General features: G+C 44.0%; 1 protein-coding gene and 1 gene segment (V, D, J or C); one reads left to right on the plus strand and one right to left on the minus strand.

The window, feature by feature from the left end:
- LOC118629905 (T cell receptor alpha chain MC.7.G5-like) overlaps positions 1–15,411 on the plus strand; it is a 314,180-nt gene that overhangs the window by 221,675 nt on the left and 77,094 nt on the right. The gene's annotated exons all lie outside the window — the stretch shown is intronic.
- On the minus strand, positions 10,866–11,981 carry LOC118629907. The segment is given in 2 exon segments: positions 10,866–11,648; positions 11,876–11,981. Coding segments are annotated over 2 exon segments (495 nt in total).

A 15,411-nucleotide genomic window follows, 5' to 3' on the forward strand; every position in this document is an offset into this window, starting at 1 on the left:
TACATGTTGCCTGCCAATCTCTGCACGGAGAGTTGGAGGTCACTGGGCACTGACTCTTGGCTGGGCCCCTGATGTTGATGGTTTTCTGCCATTCTTCTCTGATGCTGTCTCTGCTGCAGTTGTTAAAGTGCATCATGTGTGCTGTCCTCTGGCTTCACCTACTGCGCCCACCGCAGATGGAAATTCACCGCAGGGTGCTGTGAACTCACTGTTGGTCAGACTGAGCTTCTAGGTCACACCCCAGCTTCCTGAGCCCCCAGCCTTGAGGCTTGCTGCCTCCGGGACCCAGCCCTGGGTTTCCTGATATTGCTGCTTCTGCTATTTCGATGAACAACAGCAGTGTCCCCAGTGCGGCCTGTGAGCTCTGCTACTCCCCCTCGGCAAGGCCACAGCTGTCTCTAGCTGCACCCACTCAGGCAGCAGAGCCCTGGAAACCCAGTACTGTGGTTTCCTCAGCACCCAGGAGGGTGTCAAGGGGGGGCTTATGAGGTTACAAGTGAAAGAGCACCCTCACCAACAACTCCCCCGTCCTCGCCATCGGCAAACTCCCATGTCACGTCCTCACCGCCCAAATCAAAGACAGGAGGCTGCAGAATGCCAGTCAAGAGGTTTAGGAAAATCTAGATGGATAAACCAGGTCCATCCAGGGAAAAACCACAAAAAGATTTCACACAATTTCATCTTGTATGTGTCAAGAAGGCTTGTTTCCGAAACATTCACATCTGTTACCTGAACCACATTAAAACGTTTCTCTGAAGTTACTAAGAACAAAATATCACACTCTCATTCCTCAAATGGAAAAAAATATGACCCTCCAAAAAGGTAAGTACCTTATTCAAAGTCATCCAGTGACACAGGGATATTATGGGAACAAAACCAAGTTATCAAGAGTGCACCCAATGTCTGGATGGTGTGGCTCAGTGATTGAGCATCAACCCATGCACCAAGAGGTCACCGGTTCAATTCCTGGTCAGGGCACATGACCAGGTTGTGGGCCTGATCCCCAGTGGGGGGCATGCTGGAGGCGACCAGTGTTCACTCTCATCGATGTTTCTATCTCTCTCTCTCTCCCTCTCCTTTCCTCTCTCTCTAAAAAAAATCAATAAAAGAAAGAAAAAATTTTAAAAGAGTGCACTCAAGACTAAGATGGCAGCGGGCAGGACCAGAGGGAGGGTGAGTGTGTGTGTGAGAGAGTGTGAGTGGACATGAAGGTGGACGACCAAACTCGTGCAGTGCAGAGACGTGGAGCAGAAGGTTCCTGTGCTATGGACGGGAGCAGCCGACTACCGCAGTAAGCGGCCCTTCAGGGCGCTTCTCCCTGCGCCGCTGGGAGGTCCCACCATTTTGGAAGATCCCAGGTCTTCCCTGGAGGGAGGCAGTGGGAGCGGCTAGGGCCCAGCAACCTGAGCCCACCAGCGCACCTGGTACCATCAGACCAGTGGACACAAGGTGTCAACACAGACCTGTGCACAGAAGTGGATCTCCCAAGGTGCCAGTAGCGGAAGCCACAGACAGCCCGGAGCCCAGCACCATCCCCCATAGTAGCAGCCCAATCAGAGTCGAGATATACCCCCAGTAACAGAGGCTGAGGAGCAGATATCCATCCCCAGGCAACAGAAACACAGACCAGCAGCTGAGACCTATCCCCAAAAACTACAGCAAAAGCTGAGCAGGAGTTGAGCCCCATGGAGCAGCAGCACTCCCCAGCCTCCAGACCTGGGGCTCCATAGAGCCCTGTGAAGTCCAGTAGCCCACAAGAGCAGTGGGAAGCCGCAGGCTGAGAGAGACTGGTGCAATATAGCTGCTGGCCTGCGGGACCTGCAGGGTGTGGGGGCACCAGAGAGGCCTGTGCAACCCAGCTGCACACAAGATAGGCCTAGAGGATGTGAAAATAGAGGCAGAGTGAATAGAAGCTACACAGACAAGCTCCCAGGATGAAACAGGAATTACAACTAAAATAAAGACAAATCCTCAGAAAAAAAGCTACAGTAAAGCAGCAGGACAGGTCCATATAACCAGGGACACTGGTAGGATCTGCAGAGGCACTAGAGGGTGGCAGGCTGGGAACCCACAGACAGCAGCAGTCTTAGCTGTGAGCAGCACCCTTGGGGAATAAAGACCAAGCCCACTTCACAGCGCAGAGAGCCTGGACAGAGCTCTAAAATAGCCACAGCCACTCATCTGGGGGCTACGGCAGAAGGAGGGCCGACTGCACTGGAACTCTGTGAAGGGTGCTCAGAGCTTTTGCTGAGTTGCTGCCACAAAGTATGATGGCCAGTGTGCTCCTTCCCTGAGCTGTGGGGGAAAGCAGCAGTACTCCCCTCAGAGATTCAGCCTTTCCCAGGTGAGGCAAAGAAATCCAAATAGAGGCTCATTAACAACCAGTATCTATCCCACCCTCTGGAAACGCTCCTATGTAGAACACCAGGGCTACATTCCAAGGCACTGAGCAACTAAGACTACTAGCCTCCAGGAAAAAGCTAGAGGATAACTGAACCTTTCCAGGGCTTGCAATTCTACCCAGGAAAGTAAGACTTGACAGTGGTGTTTAATATGGCCCGCCCAGGCCCATCCAAACACAGTAGAGGGAGACACAAACAGCAGAACACCAACACCCACAGGGAAAATTTGCCAAGCTCCAAGACCCATAGAGATAGCCAAAATGGTAAAACAAAGAAACAAATCCCATATGAAAGAACAAGAGAACTCTATCAAAGATGACATGCATGAAATGCTGTTAAGCAAATTATCAGAGGTAGAGTTCAGAGCCATGATATTGAGGAAGCTCAACAGTATGAATGAGGACATCAGCACAATGAGTAAAGATATAGAAACATTGAAAACCAACCAAGTAGAAATGAAGAATGACATAGCAGAAATAAAGAACACATTGGAAGGACTAACCAGCAGAGTAGAGGAAGCTGAGGACCAGATCAGTGAATTAGAAGACAGGGTAGAAAAAAAATCAACCAATCAGAAAACCAAAAGAAAAAACAATTAAAAAACAGAAAGAGAAGAAACCTTCAAATGGCGGCATATGTAAATGCAGAATCAGTCCTTCCACAACCATATCAAAGTTACAACTAAACTACAGAACAACCATCATTCAAAACTGCCTGAAATCAAGCTGAATGGAAGTCCTACAACTACGAAATCAAAGTAGCAGCCACATTGAGACTGGTAGGAGGGGCTGAGGCACGAGGGGCTGGTCCCACACCCATGTGTGGTGGATAAAAATCAGGAGGATACCTCGGCTGGGAAGGTCCTCCCTGAGGACTGAGGGGTCCCCGTACCACACCACATGCCCCGCTCAGGGTTCCAGTGCCAGGAAGAGAAGTCCTTATAACTTTGGCTGGAAAAACCAGTGGGAACTGAGCTCAGGGAAGTTGACGCGGCTGGAGCCCTAGGCAGCTCCTTAAAGGGCCCATGCATGGAGTTATCGGATTCACTCCCTCTAAGCTTGGAGGGGAGGCAGCTTGAGGGGCACCAGAGACATACAGGGAAGAACTGAGCTGTTAGGCACTGGAAGGAGGCCTGGAGAGGGGGCTTTCTCCAAGACAAACGTGCTGTCAGAGGCCTTTGTTCCTTTGGTGAGCCCTTCCCTAGGGTGGCAGACAGCTGCCCTATCTGGGACTCCAGCAACCTGGCTCACACTGGTAGCCTCGCCCTGGTGATTCACTGAGGCCCCGTCCCACCAAACTTTCAGGCCCACCCAAGCTGTTGCCAGTCGCCTAACCATAGGATTGCTCTGTCTTGGATCCTGCTTCAGGTTTTCCTAAATTCTTTCAAACAAGCAGTATCTGGTCTCAGGTACCCCATACCTCTCATTAAGTAATACACAGAAACAAACACAGGGAGGCAGCCAAAATGAGGAGACAAAGAAACAGGTCCCAAATGAAAGAACAGAACAAAACCCTAAGACAAAAACTAAGTGAAATGGAGATAAACAACCTAGCAGATGCTGAGTTCAAAATACTGCTTATGAGGATGCTCAATGAACTTAGTGAGAACCTCAGTAAACTTAGTGAGGGCCTCAAGAGCATAAAAAAGACCAGTCAGAAATGATGGATGCACAGTCAGAAATGAAGGAGGCACTAACTAAAATAAAGAATAATTTACACAGATTCAATAGTAGAGTAGGTAAATCCAAGAAGCAAACCATAGATTTGGAATATAAGGAAGCAAAAAATGCCCAATCAGAACAGCAAAAAGAAAAAAGAATTTTAAAAAAATGAGGATAGTGTAAGGAGCCTCTGGGACAACTTCAAGCGTGCCAACATTCGCATCTTGGGGGTGCAGAAAAAGAAGAGAAAGAACAAGAAACTGAAAACCTGTTTGAAACACTAATGGCAGAAAACTTTCCTGACTTGGTGAAGGAAACAGACATACAAGTCCAGGAAGCACAGAGAGTCCCAAATAAGATGAACCCCGAGAGGCCCACACCAAGACACATCATCATCAAAATGCAAAAGGTTCAAGACAAAGAGAGAATCTTAAAAGCAGCAAGAGAAAAGCAGTTAGTTACCTACAAGGGAGTTCCCATAAGGCTGTCTGCTGATTTCTCAAAAGAACTTTGCAGGCCAGAAGGGAGTGGCAAGAAATATTCAGAGTGATGGAAAGCAAGAACCTACAACCAAGATTACTCTATCCTGCAAATCTGTCACTTAGAATCGATGGCCATATAAAGAGTTTCCCAAACAAGAAAAAGTTAAAGGAGTTCATCACCGCCAAACCATTATTATGTGAAATGATGAAGGGTCTTTTTGGAAAAAAAGATAAAATATATGAACAAACAAAATGGCAATGAATACATATCTATCGACAATGGAATCTACAAACAAAATGAACAGGCAGAACAGAAACATTCTCATAGATGCAGAGAACATTTTGTTGGTTGCCAGATGGGAGGGGTGTTGAGGAAATGGGTGCAAAAGGTACAGGGATTAAGAAGTACAAATTGGTTGCTAGACTGACAAACCTCAAAGGAAAAGGGGTCGGGGGCTGGGAAGAAATAAACCAAAAAACGTATGCATAACCAATGGACACAGACAATAGTGTGGGAAAAGGCGGGAGAGGGGCGGAAGTGGGGAGATGGGTGTCAATGGGGAATAAATGAGGAACATTTGTAATACATTCAATAATAAAGATTTTTTAAAAAGAAAAGAAAAGAAACCTTGAAAGTTAAAAACAAAAAACAAAAAACGGAAAGACAGCTTATTACTGGAAACGTAATAACATTCACATCATAGGGGTCCCCAAAGAGGAAGAAAATGACCAAGGTTTAGAGAATATATTTGAAGAAATAGTGACAGAAAACTTTCCTAACTGGGTGAAGGAAGAAGGCATTCAAGTTCAAGAAGCACAGAGCCAGCCCCAAGGAAGAAGAACCCAAAATGGCCCACACAAAGACACTTAGTAATTAAAATGCCAAAAATTAAAGACAAAGAGAGAATCCTAAAGGGAGCAAGAGACAAGTAACAGGTTACCTACAAAAAAAAAAAAAAAAAAAAAAACCCATAAGGCTCTCAGCTGACTTCTCAACAGAAACACTACAGGCCAGAAGGAAGTGGCATGAAGTAATCAAGGTCATGAAAAACAAGGATCTGAATCCAAGAATACTCTATCCAGCAAGGCTATCATTCAAAATAGAAAGCCAAATAAAGAGCTTTCCAGACCAAAAAAAAAAAGGCTAAGAGAATATATTAACACCAAACCAGCACTGCAAGATATGCTAAAAGGACTGCTGTAATTACTAGAAGAAATAGGAAGAAAAATAGAACCACAATAAACAATAATGTCAATAAATAAGTACATATCAATTATCACCTTAAATGTGAATGGTTTGAATGCTCTGATAAAAGGACACAGAGTAGCTGACTGGATAAGAAAGCATGACTCATATATATGTTGTTTACAAGAGACACACCTCACAACAAAAGACTCACATAGGTTGAAAGTGAAGGGATGGAAAAAAATCTTCCAAGCAAATGGAAAGGGAAAAAAAGCTGGGGTAGCAATACTCATCTGTTAAAACAGATTTCAAAATGAAGACCATAACTAGAGTCAAAGAAGGCCACTACATAATATTGAATGGATCTATCCAACAGGAAGATATAACCTTGGTAAACAAATATGCACCCAATATAGGAGCACCAACATATATTAAAAGTCTTCTGGAGGACTTCAAAGAAGAAATCAATAGCAATACAATCATAGCAGGGGACTTCAACACCCTGCTGACATCACTGGATAGATCCTCTAGACAAAAAATTAATAAGGAAACACAGACTCTAAATGAAGCGCTAGATCAAATGGATTTAATAGATATCTACAGAGAATTGCACCCCAAAACTGCAGAATTCACATTCTTCTCAAGTGCACATGGGACACTCTCAAAGATAGACCACATGTTAGTACACAAACTAAGTCTCTACAAGTTCAAGAAGAGTGAAATCATATCAAGCATCATCTCAGGTCACAATGGCATGAAACTAGAAATCAATTGCAACAAGAATATGCAAAGACATTTGAAAACATGGAGGCTAAATAGCATGTTATTGAACAATGAATAGGTTATCATGGAGATCAGAGAATAAATTAAAAACTTCCTGGAAACCAATGAAAATGAACACACAACAACACAAAATCTATGGGATGCAGCGAAAGCAGTTCTGAGAGGGAAGTTCATAGCACTACAGGCCTACCTCAAGAAACAAGAAAAATTTCTAATTGACTGTCTAACCTCACAACTTAAAGAATTAGAAGGCAAACAAAAAGAAAACCCCAGAGCAAGTAGTAGGAAGGAAATAGTAAATATCAAAGCAGAAATAAATGACATGGAGACCAAATAAACAATTAAAAGGATCAATGAAACAAAGAGCTGGTTCTTTGAAAACATAAATAAGATTGATGGACCCTTAGCTAGACTCACCAAGAAATAAAGAGAGAGAACCCAAATACACAAAATCAGAAATGAAAGAGGAGAAGTAACAACCACAGAAATACAAAAGATCATTAACAACTACTATGAACAGTTAAATGGCAAAAAATTCGACAATCTAAGTGAAATGGACAAATTTCTAGAAACACATTCTCCAAAAATGGACCGGGTAGAGATAGAAAACTTGAACAGACCAATAACAACAAAAGAAATTGAAGATGTAATTAAGACTCTCCCAGCAAACAAAAGCCCAGGCCCGGACAGCTTCACAGGGGAATTTTACTGAACATTCAAGGAACTAATACCCATTCTCCTCCAACTATTCCTTAAAATTCAAGAAGAAGGAAGACTTCCAAACTCATTTTATGAGGCCTGCATAATTCTAATTCCAAAACCAGAAAAAGATACTACAAAGAAAGAAAACTACAGGCCAATATCCCTGATGAACATAGACACCAAAATCCTGAACAAAATACTAGCAAATCGAATCCAGCAATATATCAAAAAAAGTATTCACCATGACCAAGTGGGATTCATCCCAGGGATGCAAGGCTGGTACAATATTTGCAAATCAATAAATGTGATATACCACATAAACAAAATGAAAGATAAAAATCATATGAACATATCAATAGACACTGAAAAAGCATTTGACAGAATCCAGCACCCATTTCTGATAAAAACACTCAGCAATCTGGGAATAGAGGGATCATATCTTGACATAATAAAGACCATATATGAAAGACCTACAGCCAACATCATATTCAATAGGCAAAAACTAAAAGCATTTCCCTTAAGAACAGGAAAAAGACAAGGATGCCCACTTTTGCCACTCTTATTTAACATAGTACTGGAAGTCTTAGCCACAGCAATCAGACAGGAAGAATAAATAAAAGGGATCCAAATTGGAAAGGAGGAAGTGAAACTGTCATTATTCACAGATGACATGATACTATACATAGAAAACCCCAAAGACTCCATCAATAACTTACTAGACTTAATAAATGAATTTGGCAAAGTAGTAGGATACAAAATTAACGTCAAGAAATCGACAGCACTCTTACACACTAATGATGAAGTCACAGAAAGAGAAACTTAAAAAAAATCCCATTTACCATCACAGCAAAAAAATTAAGATACCTAGGAATAAACGTAACCAAAAAAATAAAGAACCTATTCACAGAAAACTGCATGTCATTGCAAAAAGAAATAGAGGAAGATATAAAAAAGTGGAAGTACATACCTTGTTCATGGATTGGAAGAATTAACATCATTAAAATGTCCATACTACCCAGAGCAATCTATAGATTCAATGCAATCCCCATCAAAATACCAACGACAGACTTCACAGAACTAAAACAAATACTTCAAAAGTTCATATGGAACCAAAACAGACCCCGAATAGCCACACCAATCTTGAAAAAGAAGAACAAAGTTGGAGGGATCACATTACCAGATTTCAGGTTATACTACAAAGCCACTGTAATCAAAACAGCCTGGTACTGGAACAAGAACAGGCAGATAGATCAATGGAACAGAATAGAGAACCAGAAATGGACCCAAGACAATATGCTCAATTAATATTTGACAAAGAGGGCAAGAGCATACAGTGGAGTAAAGACAGCCTCTTTAATAAATGGTGTTGGAAAAATTGGACAGCTACATGCAGAAAAATGAAACAAGACCATCAACTTACACCATACACAAGAATAAACTCAAAATGGATAAAAGACTTAACTGTGACTCATGAATCCATAAAAATCCTAGAAGAGACTGTAGGCAACAAAATTTCAGACATCATAGGCAGCAGAATTTTCATTGATATATTACCTAGGGCAACAGAAACAAAGGAGAAAATGAACACATGGGACTACATCAAACTCAAAAGCTTCTGCACTGCAAAAGATACAATCATCAAAATGGAAAGACAGCCCACTCTATGGGAGAGCATAATTTCCAATGATACATCAGATAAGGGGTTAATTTCCAATATATATAGAGTGCTCATACAATTCAACAAAAGGAAGACAAAGAACCCAATTAAAAAATGGGCAGAGGAACTAAATAGACACCTCTTCAAATAGAACATACAAATGGCTAAGAGACATATGAGGAAATGCTCAACATCACTAATCATCAGAGAGATACAAATTAAAACAACAATAAGGTATCACCTCACACCTGTCAGAATGGCCGCCATCAACAAATCATCAAACAACAAGTGTTGGCGAGGGTGTGGAGAAAGGGGACTCTAGTACACTGCTGGTGGAAATGCAGACTGGTGCAGCCACTATGGAAAACACTATGGTGTTACCTCAAAAAATTAAAAATTGAACTTCCATTTGACCCAGTGATCCCACTTCTAGGAATATACCCTAAGAAGCCTGAAACACCAATCAGAAAGAATATATGTACCTCCATGTTCATAGCAGCACTATTTACAATAGCTAAGATCTGGAAACAGCCCAAATTTCCATCAGTAGACAAATGGATAAAAAAGCAGTGGTACATATACACAATGGAGTACTACGCAGCTGTAAGAAAGAAAGATCTCTTATCCTTTGAGACGACATGGAGGGACCTGGAGAGTATTATCCTAAGTGAAACAAGCCAAGCAGAGAAAGACAAATATCACATGATCTCACTTATTTGTGGAATATAATGAACATAATGGTCTGAGGAACTGGGTAGTCCCAGAGACGTGGAAGTGGGGTACAGACTTACAATCCCCAAAAGAGGGGGTTGGGGGGAGAGATAAACCACAGAATTTATATACATGCATGCATGAACAATGGACATGGACAACAAAGCTGAGGACAGGGCGGGGAGGGTCAGGGAGGAGGGTATCAGTGAGGGAAAAAGGAGAAACATTTGTAACAAAAATTAATTAATTAATTAATTTAAAAAATTTTCTCAATAAAAAAATAAATAAAAATAAAAGAATGCACCCAAGTTTCTCTACAATAACACATGAATCCCCCAAACAAGATTTTCTAAATATAGAAATCTTTTATTTTGTAAATGAATGAGCCGCCCTCCGGACTACTTTGATCATCAGAAAAAAACATCCTAGCACATCACAGGACCGTGAATTTCTTCCACCAATAGGAACCTCCAGAAAAGATTAAAGACAGGAGCCAGACAAGGCTGTGGCTGCCTCCAGGTCAGGGACCATGGCACTGTGAATTACAGTTTTCCGAGCTTCCACCAGCAGCATCACAATAGCCCTGAGGGGGCCTTCAGGAGAGTGTTAGGCACTCAGTAGGCAGCAGAACAGAAGCCCCAGAGGCTGTGTCCTTTGCTCAAGGCCTTTGGCTCCCTCGCCTTGTTCTTTTCCTTCCTCTCTACAGAGACTGCTCTTCACCTGTTTTAAAGCCCAGATAAACTGCTGCCCAAACCACCTCTGACACAGCCTCCGAGGCTGCAGAGAGCCCTAGGAAGGCTACCCTGGCTCTGTCATTAACCAGCTATCCGACCTTGGGAATGTCCTTCAGTGTATTTCTATAAAATAATGTCTGAGACTTCTACTGTACCTAAAATTACCTGTAATAACTCTAACAGTTGTTTTATGGCAGAGAATTCAGTGGAAGTAGAAGAAGGAGACACCGACCCCCAGGCTGAGAGTGTATCTATTTTGACATCACAGAGCTGGTTTCTCCTGGAGGTAATTCTCTCCCCTGGAGACACCACTGAGCTCTAATCTCGGGGGCTTTGAAGCTGCAATTCTGGGATTCACAGAGAGCTTTCTGGGAATATCTCAGTGCTCTTCAGCAAAAGAAAAATGTTCCCCAAAGGAAGTGACATGGAGGTGTCAGAGCATCCAGGAGAAACGAGGTGGCTACACTAGAAGACACAGAAAAGGTAAATTGGGGGGAAATGTATTTAAATAGATAACTTTGAGTCTCATTTGATTCTTTAAAAAAAAAAAAAAAAAAAAACAGCAATTCACGATAATGGATAAGTGATGGAGACTAAAATGAAGACACTTCTGACGGGGTCTCAGACTGGCTGGCCCTTCGCCTACATCATTCTGATACCCTCACAGCACACGCAGCACATACTTATCAAGCCCACTCTTTATCGGGCATGACCTGGGTGCTAGGTACACAAAGATGACAATCCCTCAGACATGCAGCTCTCTTTTCTCTACCACAGATACTAGGATAGCAAGGGGATACTGAGTCAGAAGTACGGAGATGCTCTGCTCCAACTGAAGCCAGGGTGCTCCCCTGGATGTGACAGGCACTTTATTATTCGCAGACACGACAGGGCACCTCTAAGGCCAGTTGGAACACAAAGTGACGAGGAAGAAAGATGCCACATCCGAGGACTCCAGCTGCCCTGAAAGGCAGGCCGTGCTCAGGGGTTTCTGCATGAACTTCCTGGGCATCTGCATCACCGTGGTAGATGGCACAGTAGTAAGTTGCTGTGTCTTCAGTCGTCACTGAGGAGATCACCAAGTGGAAGGTTTTGTGGGTCTGGTTGTACTGCACGGAAAACCGGCCCTGAGTAAACTCTGCGTCAATGACCACACTGTTATCCCTGTAAAGAATAAACTGAAAGGAATGACCTGGTCTTCTTCGGTACCAGTATAAATCTGGATTTGCATCTTGGGTGTCATAAGTACAGGGCAGTGTCACCTCGCTGCCGCTTGCCACTGTCTGGTCCAGGGAACTCTGGGTCACTGTGTTACACAACGTGCTCCTGTCTGTGAAGAAGACATGAGGAAATAGTGAGGTCCTGCACCCCCAGCCTCTGGGTCCAGCACAGCCCACCCAGAGAGAGCTCGATGGGCAGAGGCAGGAGGTCACGGGGATAAAGGTCAAAGGCAGAGAATAACTAGAAAACCAGTGTGAGAGACAAAGACCCCAAACCTCTGAAAGTCAAAGAGGGAAATGGGACGGCAGAACAAGAGGAACATGCACAGGAACTCACAGGAAAGCAAAAGGCTAAAGCCCACAATCCAGATCATCTTCTCACATCAGAGCAGAGGATACAGAACAAAACCGGGGCCCTGAAACCTCTGAGACTGGCTCAGGGCTTCTGACGGGAAGGAGGCGGAGAGAAATGAGAGGAGCCTGCGGCCCTGGCAGTCACGTGACAATCAGTTGGCATCAAACCTTTCCAGCCAAGGAACCGTTGTTGTTGTTATTTTGGTCTTCAATCCATCTTGGACTAGTACTTTGGTAAAAACATAATGAACATACATCGCTTAAAAAAAAAAAGACAGAAATAGAAACTGCAAGCCCAACGATCACATGCTTAGATATCAAATTGCCTGTCCCCCATTTCCGTACCCCCGGGTCACAGACGGGGGTACCAGCGCGCCCTCACGCCCTGAGCGTGGCAGCACTGTCCCCCAGCACCTAGCACAGCTGTGCGCACTTGTACCCAATAAATGGAGTAAATGAATGAGTACCTTAGACAAGTCCCTCACTCTCCTGTGTCAAGACAGCAATGAGAGGGTTGGACTAGATCGATTCTAAAGTCTGTCCCAGCCCTGAATTCTAGTTTCTTGAGGAGTGCCCTGCCCTGAGAGGGCTCGCTGCACTTCTCTCCGAGGCCCTTTGCAGCACCCACTGGGCTCCAGATGAAAAATCCTCCCAGGCAGAGCTTCCCGGTGGGTCAAAGCCATGGTGGCTGGGTTCCAAGCTTGCTGGAACAGTGCCCTGTGTGGCCAGTGGGGCCTGGGGGCCGGAGTCCCTGTGGCCAGCTCTCCCAGCCACATGCCCTACGCAGGCTGCTTTCTGCATAAGCCAGGACATGACAACACTTGAGAGGCACTGCCCTGAAAAACAGAAGGCTGACTAATTCATTCCTCCAAACCCAGGAGTGTTTCTAGGAGTAGTTCTAGGAATTCCTTTGATTCCCTTTTCCCCAATTCATCTGTAAGTCCTGTCCGTTGAACCATGAAATATATCTCTAGTCCATCCACTTATCTTATCTCCCAGACACGATCATCCCTTGTCAGGACCACTGGCTGGTCCTCAGTTTCTGATTCTTTCTCTGGAGAATCTCTTTTCTAGGTCTTTATGAAATAAATCAGATGACGCCAGCTGGCCCTCTTTTCCTGGGCCTGTAACACCCTGCATATGGTCTCATCCCTGCCTCCTATCCAGCCTCCCGGCTCATCCTCTCCTCCCCCTTCACTCCCCTCAGCTGCTGTGGCCTTCGTTCTGATCCTCTCTCTGCCTCCTTTTCTAGCTGCCTGAAACTCTGGTCTGAGCTGTTCACAAATCTCAGCTCAGAGAGGCTTTCCCTGGCCACCCCAAGTAAATTAGTCACCCGCCCACCCAGAGTCACCTCTGTCTTATTTTCTCTCATGTCGCTATTTGAAATCATTGGATTTATACACATTTGTTATTTGTTTCTCCTGTCTTGCCTTCCCCACCCCCCTCCTCGTCTCTCACCCTCCTCCCCCACAGTGTGAGCTCCACGAGGGCTAAGGAATGCAACTTTGTTCACTTAAAACTGCACCGTTGGCATGGAGAAGGTTTCTAGATTTAGCAAATAAAAATACAACCCACCCAGTTAAGTTTGCATTTCAAATAAACAACAGCAAAAATTAGTCCTATTTGGGACACATTAATACTTTAAAAAAAGTAATCAGTTTATCTGAAATTCAAATTTCACTGGGCATCTTGCATTTTACTTGGCAACCCTAGGCATGGAGAATACCAGAAGTGAACACCAGGTGATCCGAGTGCCACCAGAACGCCTCCCACGGCTGTCCCCTGGATCAGCTGCTGCCCAGGCCTGCGCTGCCGCCTGCAGGCAGGGGTTCCCTCTGCAGGGACCCAGCCTTCTGCTGTCAAAAAGCCTTAGCGCTTCCAGGTCGCTGTCATCCGTGGGCGCTGCCAGTCCTCACCCGGCTCCTGCTGACAGTTCTAACGGTGTTGCGCAGCCTTGATTTTTATAAGAAAGCTGAGGGTTCCCTCCTAATCTGGGTGGTAACAGTTTTCAAATTAAACTGCTATTGCTCTTCTGACTGCCCCATCTCAGTTACATCTGACTGCACCTGAGAACAGAGAAGAGGGTTCCAGACACCTCATGAAAAGGGACACACACTCCCTTCATGCCCCACACGGACGGGTCACACACTGAGTCCTCCTTGAAGAGGCAGAACCCTGACCCGCCCCACCATGCTGTCTTCCCAGCACATCTCGAAAGGCATCCCTTCAGGAAGGGTACCTCGCAGAACAGCAGCTCAGAATCATGGCCAAGAGAGAGGCTCTGTCATAGAAACAGAGAGTAGATTAGTTAGAGTAGATTAGTGGTTGCCAGGGACTGGCGGGGAGCAATGGGGAGATTTGGGTCAACAGGTACAAACTTCCAGTTATACAGTTAACAAATTCTGGGGATCTAATGTACAGAATGATGATTAGAGTCAATAATACTGTATTACATACCAGAAAGTTGCTAGACAGGAGATCTTTTTTTTTTTTTTAATTCCTCACCTGAGGATATTTTTCTATTTATTATCAGATAGAGTGGGAGGGAGGGAGAGAGACAGAGAGAAACATCATGATAGAGCCACATCGACTGGTAGGACCCAACCAGGGCCAGGGACAAATACAACTGAGGTATGTGCCCTTGACCAGAATAGAACCCACGACTCATTGGTCCGCGGGCCAACGCTCTAACCACTGAACAAAACTGGCCAGGGCAAGAGAGGAGATCTTAAATGTTCACACCACAAAATAGAAATGGTGACTATGTAATATGATCGAGGTGCCCACTAACGCTACATATATAATCATTTTGCCACATATAAGTGCATCAAATCAACACAGACACACATTAAACTTACACACTGTTATATGTCAATCATATCTCAATAAAGCTGCAAGAATTAAAAATACAATTTTTTAATTAATTAAAATGTTGGGTTCTGGACCTAAACTGCCTGTGTTCAGATCAGCTCCAGCATTAACCTTCCGTTTAGCGTCAAACATGACCTACTTCTTTCAAGCCTCCATTTCTCCATCTGTAAAATGAAGATAATAATGATAGCTTTTTAACAGGACTGTTGGAAAAGTAGATAAAATAACACATGCAAAGCACCCAACAAATGATCTAGAAATGTTAGGCATTGCTGTTGCTATTGTTTTTTATTAAGTAGACTGACTAATATATTTCCTGAGAGCTTTACTCTCATCAAAGATGTTCAGATGCTGAGTAAATGATGCTGAGTAAATCTGAAAAATAAAGTTGTGAGATCTGGCAAAAGACATGTTGATCAAAGGGCAGAAAAAGTGAATCACATCTTTAATTTGTTATCAATGCTGCAGGCTCTGTGCTCCCCCGAGACCTGAGCCAACTACGCTCTTCCCAAAGCCCAAGGGACACTGGGAGCCAGAGAAATGTTCCTCTAGCCACTGTCCTGTGTCTTCCAAGTTACACAATCTTGTTCATGAGAGACCACAATGTACAACCGAGTGACCCCCAAATTTTTGGGATAAGAAAGACTC

Source organism: Molossus molossus, unplaced genomic scaffold (genome assembly GCF_014108415.1).
Source record: "Molossus molossus isolate mMolMol1 unplaced genomic scaffold, mMolMol1.p scaffold_m16_p_1, whole genome shotgun sequence".
In the NCBI taxonomy this organism is placed as follows: Eukaryota; Metazoa; Chordata; class Mammalia; order Chiroptera; family Molossidae; genus Molossus; species Molossus molossus.